Source organism: Lissotriton vulgaris, chromosome 3_1 (assembly GCF_964263255.1).
Source record: "Lissotriton vulgaris chromosome 3_1, aLisVul1.2, whole genome shotgun sequence".
NCBI classification, from domain to species: domain Eukaryota; kingdom Metazoa; phylum Chordata; class Amphibia; order Caudata; family Salamandridae; genus Lissotriton; species Lissotriton vulgaris.
The window spans coordinates 663,595,703-663,615,923 of NC_141689.1; the positions used below are offsets into that span (position 1 = coordinate 663,595,703).

Consider the following 20,221-nt stretch of genomic DNA (forward strand, 5'->3'; position numbering starts at 1 on the left):
GCTGTCATCCTGCTTGCAGAGAATCCAGCTTCCAGTGTCCTGACTCCCTTCACAGGGTGGTAGGGATTGAGATCCGGAAAGAGATTCCCACCTCTCTCATTCTAAGGTACGGAGCAGACTAGAACCTAGAGGGACTCTTGGCATACAAACGTAGAATATATCATACTATTGAAAACAGCACCTACTTCTTACCTCGTACTACACTTAGGTTAGGTACACTGGGGTAGAACTATTTAGAAGCACCAGATGAGTATTCACATTTTGGCCTGTGTTTTTATGTATGTTCATATGAATATATGTCATAGTTAAAAGACCATGCTATTGCAGTATTATTTCTACTTATTGCTCACGCTGTATATTTTATATCTTGCATTCTGTCTTGCGATTGTAACAGCTCATATCTCTTGGACGAGAAATAAGACTCTTCAATAAATCCTTTTATTGAAATGCTCATCTATCTATTTCTGTGTAACTCTGAAGAAACTAAGCATGCACGATTGACTAAGTGAAACTGTTATCTATTTTTTGCATGATTCTGAGTACTCTTCCGATTCTAAGGTAAACAAAGTTGTCATATTTAGGCAGTTGTCAGAAACTAATCCCTTCTTGTTTATTCAAGAAGTTGCTAGTGACCTCTGAGTTAGCTGGCTCACAAAGTAATTAAGTTTAATATACTAGATAAAGTCATATTGACCTCAGTCCTATGCAAAAACCATAGTGTATATTATTCCAATGCGCAGTGCCTATAAGGGAAATAGGAACTACACTACACAGGAATACCCGGGGGAGTGGAGGCTGGTAAGTTCCAACAAATGTCTCACATTACACTGCTATGTACTGTCTTGCCCAACTAGAAAGCTACAAATCCTAGACCCAAATGCATTTACGTACAACACACTCTTCCCAATATGTCTCACATATCTAACATTTTCTTCCTCTGAATCACTTCAAAGATAGCTAATAATATTTCCATTGGGGCATGTAGGCAGGCAACCATCACTACAACTCCCACTAGGCCCCCTTGTCCCACAGCTCAGCAAGATGGAGCACTCCCCCACCCACAACCATATGGCAGCCATTGCATTGCTCTCCTTAAACCTACAGATTGGTAGTCATCTTAACAGGGAGGGGTGTTTGTGGGTGGCAAGCCAGCACTCCAACTCCCACCAGGCCCCCTTTTCCCACAGCTCAGCAAGATGGAGCACTCCCTCAGAACCATATGGCAGCCATTGTATTGCTCTCTTCAAAGTTACACTTAGTTAGCCATCTTAACAGGGAGGGGTATTTGTATTGGAAAGCCAGCATTCTAACTGCCACCAGGCGACCTTGTCCCACAGCTCAGCAAGATGGAGCACTCCTCCCATTCATGACCATGTGGCAGCTATTGCATTGCTCTCTTCATACTTACAGGTAGGTAGCCATCTTAACAGGGAGGCGTGTTTGTGGTTGGGAAGCCAGCACTCCAACTCCCTCCAGGCCCACTTGTCCCACAGCTGAGCAGGATGGAACACTCTCCCCATCCAGAACCATGTGGCAGCCACATTGCTCTCTTCAAACTTACAGGTAGGTAGCCATCTTAACAGAGAGGGGTGTTTGTGATTGGGAAGCCAGCACCCCAACTCCTACCAGGCCCCCTTTTCCCAAAGCTCAGCAAGATGGAGCACTCCCCCAGAACCATATGGCAGCCATTGTATTGCTCTCTTCAAACTTACACGTAGTTAGCCATCTTAACAGGGAGGGGTATTTGTATTGGCAAGCCAGCATTCTAACTCCCACCAGGCCCCCTTGTCCCACAGCTCAGCAAGATGGAGCACTCCTCCCATTCATGACCATGTGGCAGCTATTGCATTGCTCTCTTCATACTTACAGGTAGGTAGCCATCTTAACAGGGAGGCGTGTTTGTGGTTGCGAAGCCAGCACTCCAACTCCCTCCAGACCCACTTGTCCCACAGCTGAGCAGGATGGAACACTCTCCCCATCCAGAACCATGTGGAAGCCACATTGCTCTTCTCAAACTTACAGGTAGGTAGCCATCTTAACAGAGAGGGGTGTTTGTGATTGGGAAGCCAGCACCCCAACTCCTACCAGGTATCCTTGTCCCACAGCTGAGCAGGATGGAACACTCCCCCCATCCAGAACCATGTGGCAGCCGTTGCATTGCTCTCTTCAAACTTACAGGAAGGTAGCCATCTTAACAGGGAGGGGTGTTTGTGGTTGGGAAGCCAGCACTGCAAGTCCCACCATGCCCCCTTGTCCCACAGCTCAGCAAGAAGGAGCACTTCCCCACCCATAACCATGTGGAAGCCTTTGCATTGCTCTTTGCCTCACCCCTGAGCAGGATGGAACACTCCCCCCACCCAAGAGCCATGTGTAACCTATTCCCTTCCTCTGCTCCACTTCACAGGTAGGAAGCCTTCTGAATAGGAAGTGGTGTTTGTGGGTGGGAAGCCAGGATTCCAACTCCCACCAGGCCTCCTTGTCACATAGCTTAGCAGGATGGTACACTCCTCCCACTCCTACCCATGGGGCAGCTATTTCCCTCCACTGTGTCCCTGAACAGGTAAGTAGACAGTGCATGCACTCTGCCATCCTTCTCAAAATGCATGGAGCCCTATGACCACACCAGCCCTCACATGTCATCCAACTTGACATAGATCCAAAAGCCACATCCAGCGTGCAGACGGCAAATCGTACGTAACTGTCACAGAGATTAAACTTTGACTCACTAAGTCACATGTGGAAGAAATTCAGGACCCAAACATGCACAGGAGAGAATGTAATGTGTAAGTCCTATTGTGTCAGAGCATGAAGACCCATATGAACACAAAACATGTTTGATCATTGGGACAAAGAAAGTAAAGTACATCATATGAAAAAGGTATGTATAACATTACAATGGCTAGTTCTTTCTTAGCTGAAAGTGATTCCATGCAGAGCAAACCATAAAGACGCATCACATAAAGTTGTTTGATAACGACATGTCCTTGTAATCACACAATCTGTACATGGCACATGGTTTCTTTTTACATGTCACACCATGGACAAGTTATGTATGTACCTCAACATCATGTCATGATGCCCAGTATCTTGCATTAGGTGTGCATCTCATCTGTACCACGTGATGTTTATGAGAAGCCTGTAATTTTGGATAGCACCTGTGATGTTTTGCATACTTCCCCTTTAAGTCTCCATGTTCCTTACCCACATTCTTTGTTCTGAGAATGTATTCTCTTGGAAATTCTTTCCAAGTCAGTTGCTTTTGGCTGTTCGTGGGATGAGGTTTTAATAAACCCACCTAACCTCTCAACTACATGATTCCTTGCTTTATTCTTTAATTAACTAATTTTACACTGGCGACGATTGGACACCTCAACCAGAACAACTCAACAAAAAAAAAAAAATTACCTCGCTTTCTCCTCCAGCGGCAGAACTACAATACAAGAAGAGAAGCGTCGACTTCCCAGCGGCTGATTCGACATCAATTACACGGTGAGGAGAGCGGGAGGAAAGTAAATAAATTAAAATAATTCAGGGAACTTTTATTGATAAGAAAAGTTAAAAAAGAAAGGGATCTTAACTAATGCGCAAGCTCAACGTTCTTCTCTGCTCGCGCAACACTCAAGACAGAGCTGCACGCGCATACGTCAGACGTAACACTTTTGGGAATCGTGCGCTGCGTTCCATTTCCTCATCTACGCTGCGTTCCAGCGCAAAGCGTTCCAACTCTTCAGTTACGTTGCGCTTCAACACAATAGAACGAGCGCATTAGAACGCTGTACATCGGCAGATTCTGTTTGACACACGGATAAAGAGTCTATTCTTTGGGAACACCTCTTACAATTCAAAGAATGTTAGCTAAAAGAAAATTCTGAAAGATAGAACTTTTCTTTTGTTTGTGTGTTCTACTCCCTGAGGACATTATTATTATGAGAAGCATTATGATCTCATAATTAAAGGAGTGAATACTAATTAAATGAACACTCTCTCTATCCTTTATTAAACTAAAAAGACTGAATTCCGAGCTACAAAAGTAAATTCTAGGATATTAAAAAAAAAAGAAGGACTTCTGTATAGTTAGTAAAAGTGTCTGGTAAATAAATGGCCACTCGTTTATAAAAAAAATAAAAGAGAAAGAAAGCAGAAGATTATTTCAACTTGTTAAACAAATTATTTGTTACTTACCTGGAAGTTGAAATATTTAAGTACACTATCTGATAAAAAAAGATGCAAAATGTTACCCAGCCGGCGTTCTTTCTAACCAGTCCTGGTGAACCAAACGTAAAGTGGAAGAAGTGGAAAAAGATTTTTGCAAACTATGCGAGAGTATGTGGAACAAATCTCAGTGCGGAAAGAAAATATTCACTTCTGTTGCATTGCTTAGGAGGAGAAGGTCAGGATGTTCTTGAACATTTACCTGATCTTTCAGCTGCAGAACAAAGAAATCTAAATGAATATGAGATAGCTATCCTACAACTAGATAGACATTACTTACCTAGACTCAGCACGATTATGGAAAGATACCATTTTGGTCTGAGAGAACAAAAGAAAGATGAGTCCTTGGAAGACTATGTGTCGGCTTTGAGGAAACTTGCTTCCTCTTGCAATTTTGGTCAATCCCTTGATGAGAGAATTCGTGATCAGTTTGTTTTAAGATGTGCTCATGATGACATAAGAAAGGAACTTTGGTTAAAGGATGAGCCACCTCTCGAAGAAGTACTAACGATTGCCAAACAAGTTGAACATATGACGAGATGTGTTGGTGAACTTAAAAAGGAAAAGGATAAACCTTCTGTTTCTGATTCAAAAGAAGAAGTAAAAGTTGATGAGACGATTTGTCAAGTTAAAAAAACTGATGGAGCAAATTCTGAAGAGAGAACTTTTAGACATATGAATTCTTCAAACGTTAGATTTTCTTGTTTTAGATGTGGTCAAATTAACCATCTAGCCAATTCTCCTATTTGTCCTGCTCTAAAAACAACTTGTAATCTATGTAATAAAAAGGGTCACTATGCTAAATTTTGCAGGTCAAAACCACAAAACGGTGATAATTCTAGGAGAAGGTGGCCACAGCCTCAAGTAAGATCCATTTGTTTTGAGGTAAATGATGATGAATCTGATCATCCTTCGTTTTTAGTCAAAGTAGAAAATAACATGATAAACTTAAAATTTGATTCATGCTCAAAGATAATTATTATAAATGAGAAAATGTTTAATGATTTATTTGCGAAAAATGTAAAAATGTTTAGATGTGACATTGTTCCTTTAGGTTATAGTGAAAAACCAATTTCTATGTTGGGATACTTTTTGGCTGAAATTGAACTGGGCTCTCGCATAATTGTGGGAAAAGTATATATTTCAAAAAAAGGAGATGCATTGTTGGGTTGGTTGCATCAACGACAGTTGGGTGTCACCCTTGATCCCAATGCTTCTCCTCAAGTCCAAATTGAAGAAATATCTGATACACCTAGTACAACAAGTGATGCAAACTTATCTTTGACTTTAGCTAAAAAATTTCCAAATGTCTTTAAAGATGATTTAGGGTGCTTACGTGGGTATAAACATTTGATTAAATTGAAAGATAATGCTCTCCCTGTTGTAGCCAAAGTTAGGAGAATTCCTCTCTCTCAACAGGCTAAAGTACAAGATGAGTTGGATAAGCTTATCAAGAGCAACATAATTGTTCCAGTTGAAGCTACTGAATGGCTTGCCCCTGTTGTCATAGCGAAGAAACCCACAGGTGAAATTCGTCTTTGCATTGATTTGAGGGCACTAAAGAAGGAGGTGGTAGTTGACAGGTTCCCACTTCCTAACATAGATGAAATGATTTGTACTCTAGAAGGAGCGAGATATTTTACCACTCTTGATCTTGCTTCTGCCTACCACCAGGTAGAATTAGATGATTCTTGCCAAGACTTAACTGCCTTCATTACACCGATGGGTACGTTTAAGTTCAAAAGAATGCCGTTTGGCCTAGTTTCTGCGGCCTCTGTTTTTCAGAGGATCATGACAAGAATTCTGAGAGGACTAATTGGTGTAAAGTGCTACCAAGATGATTTGTTAATTTATGGTGGCAATGCTTATGAACATGATACTCGAGTTTCAATGGTTTTGAAACGGTTAGAAAGTGCAGGCATGACTTTAAAAAGGGCAAAGTGCAAATTTGGTGTGCAAGAGGTTAATTATCTGGGTCATCGCATCACGTGAAATGGAGTTTTTCCAAAAAAGGAGTTAGTGGAAACTATTGATAAAGTGAAGGAACCCACTTGCAAAGATGAACTTCTCTCTTTTTTGGGTATGGTAGAATTTTATGGAAAATTCATTTTTAATTTTGCAGAAAAAACACATAACTTAAGAAAATTAACGGTAAAAAATTCTGTCTTCAACTGGTCATCTGATTGCAAATCTGAATTCTTAAACTTAAAGAAAGATCTGAATAAGGCACCTTCACTTCATGCCTTTGTCCCTGGTCTGCCAACTGTTTTGTTTACTGATGCAAGCGATAAGGGACTTGGTGCTGTCTTAGTTCAAAAGAAAGATGGAAAAGATTCTTTGATATGTTGTTCTTCTCGTTGTCTCAGAGGGTCGGAGTTGAATTACTCTGTAATAGAAAAGGAATCTTTGGCAATTTTTTGGGCACTAAGAAAGTTAAAGAATTTGATTTGGGGGACCAAAATCTGTGTTTTGTCTGATCATAAACCTTTAAAGGAGGTTTTTTCAAAAAAAGGTTTAGACGCGATCTCATCTAGGATAAGAAGATGGATTGTTTCATTACAGGAATTTGAATTTGAAGTTGAGTATATTCCTGGGGTTGCTAACAGATCAGCGGATTGTTTATCTAGGTTGGTTGACAATGAGAACTCTGAGCAAGATGAAGTGTGTGATTCTGAAGAGTTTGTAAATGTGTGTGAGGTGACTGATGGTGCAATTATTGAGTCTGAATGGAGATCTGAGTTGGAGAAAGATGAAGATATTTCAAAAGTTATTCTTTCTTTGAAGAATAACTCTCGGTTGGACAAGCCATGGTTGTTGGTTGCTGATGAACTGTCGGTGAATGATGGTCTTTTAACTCGTGGAACTAAGCTTGTTCCTTCATACTCTTTAAGGAATAAATTGTTGTCTCATGCTCATTGTGGACATCTGGGCATAGTTAAGACTAAAGAGTTTCTTCGCATGCAGTTCTGGTGGCCTGGCATGGACTTAGAAATTGAGAGAATGGTCCGTGAATGCCCGGAATGCTGCTCTAGTGACAAAATTTTAAAAACAAGACAAATGCCTATGGTGAAGAGGGCCTTACCTGCTCATCCGTGGGATGAGGTTGCTATTGACATTCTTGGTCCTCTCTCTGGTGTTTCTGATACCCCTTATCTTATTGTCTTGATTGATCTATACTCAAGATGGATTGAAGTTTCTGCTGTCAGGGAGATTACTTCCAATTCTGTCATCAAATTTTTTGAGTCTATATTTAATAAGGAAAGTTTTCCTAACAGCCTCCTTTCTGACAATGGTCCCCAATTTTGTTCCTCCCTGTTCGTCAACTATCTGGAAAAATGTGGTATAAATCATAAAAGGTGTTCGCTCTACCATCCAGAAACAAATGGTGCGGTGGAGAGAGTTAATAGGACTGAAAGAATCCATACAGCTTGCTCGCTCTTCTGGTTTAGATTGGAAGTCCACTCTGCAGGACAGGATTAATGTTTATCGTTTTGCTCCCCATTCTACTACTGGTAGGTCCCCATTTGAGCTGTTCAAGGGGAGGGCTCCCAACACATTGATGTGTCCTGGGTGGATGTGCCTTAACAAAGGTCTTGTCAATAATGATATTGGTGATTGGAGAACTAAGGAGGTTCTCAAACAAGATGCTCGGAAGACAAACGTTGATCTCAGGAAACGTGCATTTCCATGTGAGGTCAAGGTGGGTGACTTTGTAAGAATAAAGACCCCTGTAGGATGTAAACCTTGGTCAAAGTACACCGACGTTAGATCTGTTGTCAAGATTTTTAAAAATGCTGTTAAAACTGATGATGGTAGAATCTGGAATAAGAGTCAAATAAAAGTTGTTGATGCTGATTTGTTATCTTCTCATGTTTCTGCTTATGATGATAATCTATGCTATAGTACTCGTTTAGACACTAACTTTTCTTCTCACAGGTCCTCGTTTCCTTCCAGGAAAAGTCTAAGAGCACGGAAAACTCCCTCTTATCTGAAGGACTATATTTAAGCTGTGTTCTATTGAGCCTTTTCTCTCTGTAGTTTTTCTGGTGTTTTTCTTTATCTTTTTTGTATAAGAGGGAGATGTGTGATGTTTTGCATACTTCCCCTTTAAGTCTCCATGTTCCTTACCCACATTCTTTGTTCTGAGAATGTATTCTCTTGGAAATTCTTTCCAAGTCAGTTGCTGTTGGCTGTTCGTGAGATGAGGTTTTAATAAACCCACCTAACCTCTCAACTACATGATTCCTTGCTTTATTCTTTAATTAACTAATTTTACAGCACCCGCAAAAAAAACGAAGGAAATAATTATCAGAAACAGAGAACTGCCTCCACATCCACACGGTCGACGAAACATCTGGATTCGTTTTTGGTGTTGAACTTTCATTTGATTCAAATTTTGAAATTCTAATGGTAGCAAGATGACAACATCGTTTTTCATCATGATAATAATTTGTTTCTAAAAGTTGTTGTACACTGCATCACGGTTGAAGAGCTCGGGTTTCTATTTGTTTATCTCACTGCATTATGGGAAATGAAGTGTTTTGCATGAGGTCGGTAATCTTTTGAAGTAGTTCCGATCTCGGGAAAGTGGTGAAACAAAGGGTTGATTTAAGAAGGAAAATTGGCAGGAGTTTTAGGTTAAAAGAGGGAGGGATATGAAGTGAATGTTTTCTAGCTGTAATGGAGAAGCGGAGGGTCCATTTTAAACGCCTGTGACAGGTATGAAAATATGCACGCTATTGTCATTTTGTAAAAGCTAGAGGGAAAGTGGGTGATTTAAGAAGCCACGTGGGAATGTAGGAAGTTGAGGACTCCAATATATCTAAACAGTTAGATAATGGGGAGAGTGCGAGTGTGGCTGTGTGTGGTTGGAAATAGGTGCAGGGTGTAAGAAGAGGGTTAGAGGTTATACAGGAATGAAAGGATATGAGAGGTAGGATGTTGCTGGTATGCAGACAAAAGAGAAGGGTTTGTTATTGATAGTAGCAATCATTTGTGTAAAGCAAAAATACGACAACATGTGCTTGTATAAATAATGGAGGGTGATGAAATAGATCCTTTAATACAGTGTTTCACTGAGGAAATACTTGAGCAGAATATAGTGTGAAGTGGAATTGTGATGAACTGTTATTTTTGTGTGTATATGAAGATGAAAAATGTAAAACTGAAAGTAAAGGTGATTATTGTTTTATTGCTTACAGTGACCCCCGACGAAGGGCGATTTCAGCCCGAAATACATTGTTTTTTTTATAAATAAATACTGCCATTGATGAATCACTGCTTCAGTCGTGTTCATGAATTAGAGGTCCGGATGGACACATTTTGAACATCAGAAACTTGGGAAAATGCACATCAGTTTACGTGTGGGCAATTAAAGATTAAAAGGATGAAAAAGAAATAAATGACATGGAATAAATGGATTAGAATGTTGAAAAGCCAAGTAATGATGAATGCCAACATGGCCCGTACCGAGTTGTGCAGCTGGTTTGGGGCGAGATGACGCCTCTCTCTATTAAACTGTTTCAAATGTGTGCCAATGTGGGCTGGCACCACACCAGCTTGCACGCTATTTAAGGACAACACAGATGATCAGTTAAAGATTTAGTGTATTAGGTGTGCATCCCATCCCTACCACATGATATCATTGAGGACAGGACATCACATAGCACCATGCCGATATAGCTTGAGACATCCCACTGGCGATGGCCACCGTGCACTGAAACAAACCTGTTGCAAAGAAATGCAGGGCTGCCATCACCTTAACTGTTGGTGCCAAAGCAGTCGGATTGGTTCCGTGAGGCCTCAGATGGGGCTCCAACTGACCACATAGGTCTTGAAGGGTAAGGCAATCCAGACGGAATTTCCTTATGATGTCCTCATCCTACATGTCCGCCAGCACTGGGAATAGATGATGCACATTTGGTCATCTACTACATAATATGAAAGGGGACGCATGTCAAATTAATTTCCCTATGAGATGTGTCAAACATCTTACATCTTGACTGACACAGCTCCAACAATGACTGGACTGTAACAACAGCCTAATGCACAAGTCACATGAAGAGACACCTTAATCTCATGTAGTCGTACATGTGGTCAGTATGTACAAACTGACTACCTCCAAAACAGATTCTGACTATGTGAATGGTAAATGGTACACTCATACATCTTGTGTCACAGCCCTGGGTGTGGGTGACACAAAACATGTTGGAAACAGCAACACAGTGGACTTCTTCGTAGCTGCTGTACCTGCCACACCTTCTTGCGTAAGTCGCACAGAGCACAATGTTTCAACACAATGAGCACAGTGTGTGTAAGCTGATCAACTATCAATATGAACACAACAATGTACACAGTGAAATAGGTACATTATGTGGTCAGCCCATCATTACTGTGGGTTCATTGTCCATCTCACACATTGACATGTGCACAAATATGAGACTCCATTACACACCAAATCTGTGCACATGCACAAAAATATCATAGGTGAAATGTGAGTAAGTACAGGCCAAAGCATTTAATCATGTGCACTGACATGGCATGTGTAGGCATCAGTGAGTTGAATGTCACACTAGCATTCAATTTTGCAAACAGGTGCTGTGATACATTGTGAAGGTCTAGTGTTCGATGATGAAAATTGCCAATTGCCATTGCTAGAGCATAGTGTGTTCATAGGTGCGGTATGTGTGCTCCGCCACTGCGGGCCCGTTCATTGGTTACAATCAAAAGATGCCAAATTGCGGTAGTGGCCGCCAGGCCCCCGCGGGTGCCACTTCCAATGTCCATGCCAATGCAGCCAATGGGAACCGCAATCGCAGTAGTGAATTACAAATTTGAAACCTGTGGTGGGCGTGCTCCGCTACCGTGGGCCCAGTCATTGGTTATAATAAAAAGATGCAGGATTGCAGTAGCAACCACCTGGACCCCGCGGTGTGCCAGTGCCCATGCCATTGCAGCCAATGGGAACAATGATTGCGGTAGTGAATTACAAATTTGAAACCCGCTGTACGCATGCTCGGCTACTGTGGGTCCGGTCATTGGTTACAATTGAAAGATGCAGGACTGAGCTAGCGACCGCCTTGACCCCGTGGTGTGCCACTGCCAGTGCTCATGCCATTGCAGCCAATGGGAAGCAGGATCGCGTTAGTGAATTACCAATTTGAAACCTGTGGTAGGCATGCTCCGCTACTGCAGGCCGGGTCATTGGTTACAATTGGAAGATGCAGGATTGCGGTAGTGATCGCCTGGCCCTGCGGCATGACACAGCCTGTGCCAATGCCATTGCAGCCAATGGGAACCACAATCGCTGTAGTGAATTACAAATTTGAGTCTTGTGGTAGGGGTGCATCGCTAAAGCAGTCCCGGTTATTGGTTACAATTGAAAAATGCTACCCAGGAACACCAATTGCAGCAGCTGAGTACCACTGAAACTACCCAAGGGGCCTATATATGTCTGTGAGAGTGCCACACATTTCAATTGCATTCAGACTCTGCTGCCTGCCATTCTTCACCACCAACTGCTGCTGTTCCTGTCTCTTGGGCCCAGAGATGGCAAGAACTGAGAACATCTGGGCATGTCCCTTCACCACAGAGGAGCTGGAGGTCCTGGTGGACAAGGTCCTTTCACTGTATGGGAGGCTACATGGTGCGCCAGATGAACTAGTAAGTATTTCACAGTTAAAGTTTGAGAGTTATCAGAGTGCTCACATGATCATGCTCTGCAGTAGTATGTGCCTGTGAGTGCAAGTTAATGTGCATGTATCCTTATTTTTCATATACCATGCTCCATACATGGCCTAGAAAGAATTGCACGTGCTTATTTGGGGAGGATGGCAACATGGACATTTCTACAGCCCTTCTTCAGCAAAAAAAGAAACAAACGTTGGTCTGAGACTGGGAAATGTAAATGTGTGATACACTGACTTCATGTCAATGGGGTGTGTAGCCTTATTTCCACGGATCCATGGCTAGATTGAAGGATGGGAGGGCCATGCAATGTTTTTTCAGCCATACAGTTACACCCCTGGTTTGGACAGTCAAAGTCTGAACAAACATTGCATGTGCTATTTGATGTCATAGTCTATGAGGTCTTCACATGCTCATTTGTGACATTACAAATGTATTTTGTCCAGAGGGTACACAATAATGTGTGTACAGTTTTCATATTAACCCTAGGATATGTGTGCATTATGCACAAGACTAAAATGCTTGAGTGTAACACTCTTGGTGGTAATTCAGCTATGACACATTAGACAAATGTAATTTGAGATGTCATCCTTCCATTGATTTCATTATGTGTTCTGTCTCTCATGTGTAGGCACTGTTTGCCCTCTCATATTGTACATGCATGGATTTTTCTGATGGCCCACATTTAATCTCAGTGTGAGTCCCACTGGCCTGCACAGAAATGCCCAATTTTAAAAGGACCCATCAGTAAATGGACTGAGTGAAACATATGTGTTGTCTGCCACCCTATTTCTCAATAAGCTATCTTAGGCCTGAGGATTGCACAAGATAGGACTTCACCTTGTGAGAAGAGTTTGAGAATGTAAGATCATGGTCCTAAATGTGACCACCAGGACACAGGTAGCCATTCACTGGCCAAGGACATTGAGGGGTGTGTAGTGTTGAACACTGTAAGTCTTCTCCGACACATCATTTCAAATGTATTGTATGTATTGCTTACTCACATACTGCATCACAAATGAGGGTTTTTTCACATTGGCTTCTGTGCTGGCACTCTGCATGTGTATGAGATGGCCAGGTACTGTGTCCATCCTCATACATGTACACATTTCTATGAGAATATATGATGCAAGTGTACTAAGTGTCATGCTGTATGGCCTCTGCTCAACATTTATGTATTGATGTGCTATGTTTTTCATGCTCCTGTACTGATACACAGTGGTAAATAACACAGTGTCACTGAAACATCCTCTTATTGTCCCCCATGCCTGCAACTTAAGGTCCACCAGCGTAAGACGATATGGAGGGTCATTGCCCACAAGGTTCGGGCTCTGGGTGTCTCCAACTGATGGCACACACACTGTCACAAGTGGTGGCAGGACATCCTCCGGCTGAGCAAAAACGTGGCAGAGATAGCGCTGGGGATGCTCCCTCAGAATGGGAGGTTGGCGCATAGGAGCCTGACACCACTAATGGCATGCATCTTGGCAGTGACACAGCCAGAGCTGGATGGGTGCTTGAGGGCCCATCAGCAGCAAGTTGGGGGGAGTATTGTGAGAAGTTGGACTTTGGGTGTGTGTGACTGCATGAATCCCAACCGTGAGCCATTGGGAAGCACTGTGACATCTCTAGTGTGATGCAATGGCTCCTAAGTGGCCTCAGTGTTAAGTGAAGCTGTTATGCATTTGTACAACATAGGTTACTCATGTGTTTAAAACCATGACCCTGGCCATTGACAGATGACATGTGGCCTTGGGACATATGCTGCAGTATGAATGTCATAGACATCACCTGGCAGTGAACAGCAGTGAGCATCATGTTGGTGTGCATTTATAGATGTGTGCAGTGCACAACATAACATTTGTGGCAACTACACAAAGACACCAATGTGCAACTGTAGTTGTACTTCAAAGCTCAACATGGTGGATAGCAGGAGATTGTGGCCATAGCAAAAGGACATTTGGGAGTTTGTATCTGTGGTGTTCCCTTAAAGTGACTCCATATGTGACAGAGACAACATGTGTAGATGTATAACTATCTCACCTACAGGCACGTAGGTATGCTTACAGAGAATAGTATTTTAGGTTACAAGGAGGCACGAGCCAGCTATTTGGCTGTGCCAATGCCATATGGGGCATTACTATCAACTTTGCATGTTTCTATGCATCTTCTGATGAATGCATAAATGTTGCACATGCTGACTCTACATGAAGGAGGCCAACATGGGAGCATCATTTTCAAGTTTTGTGCTTTGCTTGCATATGATGTTTGTGAGTGTGGCACTATACTGAACCTATATCTCTGTCTCTTGCAGCATCTACGGAGGGCATGGAAGGGCAGGGGACTGACACCAGTGAGGAAGCTTCTGGCACGATTGCTACACATGAGCTCACTGACACTGATGTGACCAACTCCTTCGAGGGGGACAAGAGTGCCCTGAATGATTCCCGCCTGGAAACACCAACCTCCACATCATAAGAATCTAATGGTGACTCCTCGATGTTGGTGGGCACAGGAAGTTCCAAATCTTCCTCTTCTTCCACCACACATTGTCCAGTGCCCACCCTCACAGTTGCTCCCACAAGTGCTGCCCATGCCCGCACCTCTAAGAAGGGTAGCGTCTCCTTCCCTCCAGGCACCTGTCTCCCCTGTTGCCCTTAGTGTGGAGGCGGTGGACCTTTTGTGCCAGCCCTCTGAGGGTCAGACTACTCTCCTGAATGCCTTCCAGGATCATGACAAGAAGTTGGCACAGGTAGTTGTCTTCATGGAGGGAATTCATTCTGACGTGGGTGGCCTACACTGAACTGTCCTGTCTTTGTCCTCCACAGTGATGGCAGCCATTCAGCAGTCACAGGCTCCCAGTCTAGCTCCTGTCCCTTCAGCAACCACCCTGCCCGTGTCACTACCTGATGGGAGTACCTACACACCAGAGCCCTCAGGTACCAAGTCCTCCACATGCAGCACACAACAGCAGCATTCCAAGCAGACCAGACCGCAAACACAATCCCCACAACACAAAACAGGCACACAGGAGTGCAAAACCAAAAGCCCATCATGTGAAACTCATGGACATCAGGCCAAGAATCAGGCATCAACATCACATTCATCAAAATCACCCCCATCCAAAGGCATTCCCATCCCCACTCCTGCTCCCAAAGACAAACAAACACTTGCCCTGTCTGCTGTAAACCTGGTGCTTGCAATAACTAAGCACAAACACTTTTTTAAGGCAGATTCACCCACAACGTCAACTACCACCCACACCCCTGTGGAGCTGGGACAGGAGAGAAAAGTGGGGTGTTTAACTGGACATTAAGAGATGCAGGGGAAAAGGCAAGGCCACCCCAAGTGTACCACCAAATCCAGCAAATCCCGACAGGGAGAGCTGACTGCACCTGATACACCTTTGGTGGAGAGTGAGACTGTTGTGCCCACCCCACTTCCCACTCCTGTCAAGACAGTTGGGGGCTATCGAATCCCCAAGAAGTTGAGACCGAGCCCTCAACATTCACCCTCTCACACTGTGTCTCCCAGCAGCAAGTCTCCACCTCCCCTGCCACCACTCTACCCGGTCCAAGCAGCCCTCTGGTTCCCACAGCCACTGATGCCTCTACCTCACCCGGTTTCTCTCTCTCCCTGGGTATTATGTAATAAAGACTGTTACTCCTGTTGTCTGATTTGTCAACGCCCCAGCTAAATAAAAGGTTTTATGTATGGGCATCGGTTCATGTGACACATGCTCTGTATGCCACTTTCACATTGCCAAATGCTTGTTTTACTTTTTCAGAGGTTTCTAGAGGTAACAGGCACTTTTGTTCTTCTTCTGTCTGAGGCTTTAGGGTGAAATGGAGGTTGTTTGTGATGATCTACTCTTCTACCAATCATTCTATGCTCAGGTGTTCTAAATGGTACACGTCATGTTAGGATGCAATATCAGAATAGAGGTGAATGCTATCCACAGGATTACTTGCGGGTGGCATGGGTCTGTCATATCTGTGGGCTCTTTCTTGATGTGTGTACAGCAGTGTTGATGTGTAGTCATCTTGTGTGGGCCTGTTTACATAGTCACATGTGTACATTTGAATGTGTGCACTTGAGTAGTCATACAGTGTGATTGGCCTGTCATTGTCAGTAGTGTTCATGTGTATGTGCTTCTGCACATGCAAACTACATGCATGTAAGATGCAGTAATGAGTGCCTGTTTGTTTACATTGTCAGACATGTGCTTCAGATTGTGGGCAAATGTAGGAGTTGTAGGTTGAGCACTGTGCAGGACACCTACTTGTTGTCGCTGTCAGTTGTGAGTATGCAGAATGTGTCACTGCAAAGTCTGTGTTGTGTTTTGTTGATCAGCCATGTGGCTTGTTTAAGTTTGTGCTCACTGTACTGACCTGCCCAGCCACAATGACATTATTTGTGAGTGTTCTCATGCATTGCTGCCACTTGACACATTATGGCTCCAGTATGGTATGTGGTATGAGAAGTCATACCATCCCCGACAGGTGCTTCTGATGCCTACACTTTGTGAGTTACTCCCCTACGTGTTTGTTGACTGTACACACCTCACCTGTCCAATACTGATGTAAACACCACTTCAATGTCATGTCTTCTATCCCATGCCTTGCCAGTGTCTGACCCTCCCCACCACTTCATAGTGTTACACTATATTCTGGGAGGATGATCTGTGTGTAGGACCAATGTGCCACTCAGGACAGTTTCACAATTAGTTGTGTGTTATTTTCTTCTACTTGTTTGCACTCATGGTTCCTCATTTGCAGTGCATATGTTTGAGCAGCACAGTCCTCTAGTTATGCTGTTTGCATCTGGGGTTCCCTGAGTTGGGCATCTGTGGGTGATGGCTAAGCTGTATGTGTGTTTGCTGAGGTACTGCTACCCTTCCTGAGTGTGATGTTATGTGTGTGCTGTGATGATTTGTCATGGTGGGGCACTCAGCTATGTGTGCTAATGGGTTGGTTAGTGTGCACACGCTGCTTAGTGTGCATGCAGTGCTGTCAGTGTATGTTGCCTTACACTTGCCAGGTGTGCATCAACCTGATGCCCAGCTGAGTTTGCTGTGTGATGGATTAGTGTGTGCATCTGTTTTGTTTTTGTTGTAGATGGATGCAGTGTTTGGCCTGTGTTGGCTCTTTCTACTGACAGGTGCAATGTGTGTGTGATGTTCTATTTGCATGACATTGTGTGTGGGTAGTTTGTGCAATGTGATACATTCAGATGTGTGTTGCATGTGTAGTGTGCATTTGCTGTGTGTATATCACATGCAGCAATTTGGATTCTTATTCATGAGCTTGTTTGAGTGCACAATAATGGTATGTCCTCCTATTTCCGACCTTTCACTTGTCAGGATTGTGCATGTGCATGCTTGTGGTACACTATGACACCATGCTCACTTGATGACTGGTGTAGTGTCTGTGTTCGCTGATTTGTCCCATTGATTCCAGTTAGAGTTCATGATTGGCATTTGATGATGCAATTCTTATTTGCGCTGGGGTATGGTGTCTGTGGATTTGTCCAGAGTGGCCATGTTGTGTATTCCTGTTCTGTCTAGGGTCACATTGCCTATCCACTGTTTGCCTGCACGTGGCTGGGCTTGTTGGACTTCTGTGGATGTTGTTTGTGAGATTTGTGTTTGGCTATTGTTTTTGGGTCAACATTGTTTCAGACATCCCTGAGTGTGAGTCTGACATTTGTAGATGCACACCAGGGTGTGTCATTCGTTGTCAGGAAACACACAGGACCTTATTTGCACCTTTATGTGTGTTTCTCACAGGTGTTGAGTGTTGCAGGTGTTAAATGGGTAGATGAGGGGTATGTGTGAAGGTCTTACTTGGGTTTGACAGTCAGGGAGTGTGACAATGAGCCATGTGTGTTGTGCTGGTGGCATACACATGTCAAGTAAGTTGACTGTTAGACCTGGCATCATTGGCGTGGGTCTCCCTTCCATTTTTGCTGTTGCCTCATGTATTTTTGCTGGTGTTAGATGCTTTGGGCACTGTGCCACTGCTATGCAGTGCCACAGTGCAAGTGCTCCCTATTGTAACTTAATGTATTAATCAGTGGTTCCATGTTTGGCTTTTTGGTTTACTTGTCAGACCCTAGTCTAGTGCACTGAGCGTGCCCAGGGCGTGTAAGTCCAAATGCTGCTGGTGGGCTTGCAGCACTGGTTGTGCCACCCACAGAAGCAACCTTGTAAAATGTGTCTAAGGTCTGCCATTGCAGAGCCTGTGTGCGGTCTGGTGCTGTCATGCTTACTGGGCAAGTGCACTCACTAGCCAGTCCCTAATTCTTCCCTTTTCTTCATATCAGCCACCCCTATGGTAGGCCCAAGGGCAGGGCGCATTATAAGTATAAGGTAGGACAAGCCCTGATGTGTGTGGCATGTGCTAATAGTGAATTACAGCCAGTTTCGTTGTTCACCATTACAAGGCTACCTGTTCTCCATAGGCCAGAATGGGCTGTTAGATTATTACATGTTTCTAATCCTAACTGTCTCAGAGAACATGGTAGAAATTCGAGTTTAGTATGCCTGAACTCAGAATGATAAAATACATATTTTAGTGAAGTTGGTTTTAACATTCTGTGTTTACAAATACTTCTTTTGGAAAGTAGGTATTGGCTTGTCTAACCATTCAAACCTGCCTCTGCTAGGTTGTGTATTCCTTTGTATGGTTTTGTGAGTGACAGGGCTGGGGGATTCCAAGAGACAGGCTGAGTCACCCAGTGGTGAATAGAGAAATCTGCATCTAGATGGGAGGGAGGAGTTGCACCTGAACCTTGAATAGGGCTATGCCTGCCTTTCACAATGCTGGCTCCACCTCCTGGGGAGCAGCTGATGTCTCTGCCCTGCCCACTGAAAGAAGAGAAGGATTCCTGTAAGCAAAGTGCTCCAGGACTGTACTTGCCTTCCACAATGCTTGCTCCACCTCCTGTGGGGCGTCTGATGTGCCTGCCCTGCACTGTGAAAGGAAAGGAGAAGTCTGGTAAACAGAGTGCTTCAGAACTGGTTTGGACTGGGCAAAAGCCCCTCTCCGCTCAGAGAGAACAAAGGATTTTGGGGTATAAATATTGGGACCCTGATCCCATGAAATTAGATCACTTTTAAACTACAAGAAGAAACCTTTACTCAGGAGAGGAACCTGAAGATACTGAGAAGAGACTATTCCCAAGCTGAAGTGCTGCTTGGGAGATTGGCCTGCAGTGGTTGCCTTATTGCCAAAGGAAAGAGAAAGGAGCTTTGTGTTCTTTACTTTCAACTTGTGAAGGATCTCCAAGGGCTTGGAAAAGAGCTTGGCTCCTCCTGAAGTGTCATGGACAACAGACTTCAACCCCCAGCTCCACAGAGTTCTTGTGGAAGTGCCTGTTGCTGTTTTGGGCCTTCCAAGGAACTTCCTGTCGCAAGGAGCTGGAAGTGAGACTCAACAGAAAAAGTGTGTCGCCGTCGCTGTGCCTGCCGTCACAACTCTGAAGGAGGGTGTTGCCGCTGGAATTGTCGCACTGCACCCCATCGAAGAAGAGCACCTTGCATCCCCGAGAACCGTTGGAGCTGCTGCCGTCGCATCGTAGATGTCCCCGCTGTAGTTGTTGCATCAAGCAGAAGCTTCATGCATCGTGGGAAAAGAGTGTCACCGCTGGAGCTGCTGACGTCGCATCGCCAGGGTCTCGCCGCTGCAGTCCACGCATCGAACCAAGAACTTCTGTCATCCATGAGAAGCGTGCCGCATCTGGAAGATCTTCACGTCTTTATTTTTTTGTATCTGAACTTTGCCGCATTTCCTTTGCAGCGGCATTGCTTGTCGTGGAAGCGCAACGCAACCTAAGGTACATTGACGCAAAGTGTTGCATCTAAGAACTGAACTGAACTAAGCTTAATCTACCATCTTAAAGTAACAGTATTGTGTATTTTCGTCATTTATGGTCTTGTTGTAACTCGCTATAAAGTCTACTAATTTCTTATATAAAATCTGTGTGGTGTCCATTTGTAGTGTTGTCACTGGGTTACTGTATGTGGTCACAAATGCTTAACACACAACGCCTCTGAGATAAAGCCTATCTGCTCGTGTCAAGCTACCAAGGGGGTGATTTTAGGAGTGTAATCCCCTTATCCTGACTAGAGGCAAGGGTCCCTATTTGTCACAAATACCTACCTGTGCCAACCAGAGACCCCAAAATCTAGCATTGACACAGATGTGTGGCTGGTCACTCTACCTATGCATAGCTTGCTTTGCTATTTCCCAGAGATATTGCACAGATGTCACTTTGGTTTATTAGCAATCACTGTGCCGCCCATGTCTGATTGGAGGGCCTT

At 43.7% G+C, this 20,221-nt stretch overlaps 1 protein-coding gene across 1 annotated transcript; it reads left to right on the plus strand.

The window, feature by feature from the left end:
• Window positions 1–1,961: 1,961 nt before the first annotated feature.
• GIN1 (gypsy retrotransposon integrase 1) lies at window positions 1,962–14,376 on the plus strand. The gene is made up of 4 exons (XM_086963530.1): window positions 1,962–2,022; window positions 5,267–5,938; window positions 6,335–7,552; window positions 14,213–14,376. The coding sequence occupies exons 1-4, from the start codon at window positions 1,962–1,964 to the stop codon at window positions 14,374–14,376; spliced, it is 2,115 nt and encodes a 704-aa protein (XP_086819656.1).
• Window positions 14,377–20,221: the final 5,845 nt, after the last annotated feature.

What these genes read in the sequence shown, in the direction of transcription:
- GIN1 (XM_086963530.1), top strand. Translation starts at nt 1,962, where the DNA reads ATGGAACACTCTCCCCATCCAGAACCATGTGGAAGCCACATTGCTCTT. An exon ending in TGCTCTTCTCAAACTTACAG is followed by an intron (nt 2,023 to 5,266) that starts GTAGGTAGCCAT and finishes TTGTTCCTTTAG; the next exon opens with GTTATAGTGAAAAACCAATT. An exon ending in CAACTATCTGGAAAAATGTG is followed by an intron (nt 7,553 to 14,212) that starts GTATAAATCATA and finishes TGTCTCTTGCAG; the next exon opens with CATCTACGGAGGGCATGGAA.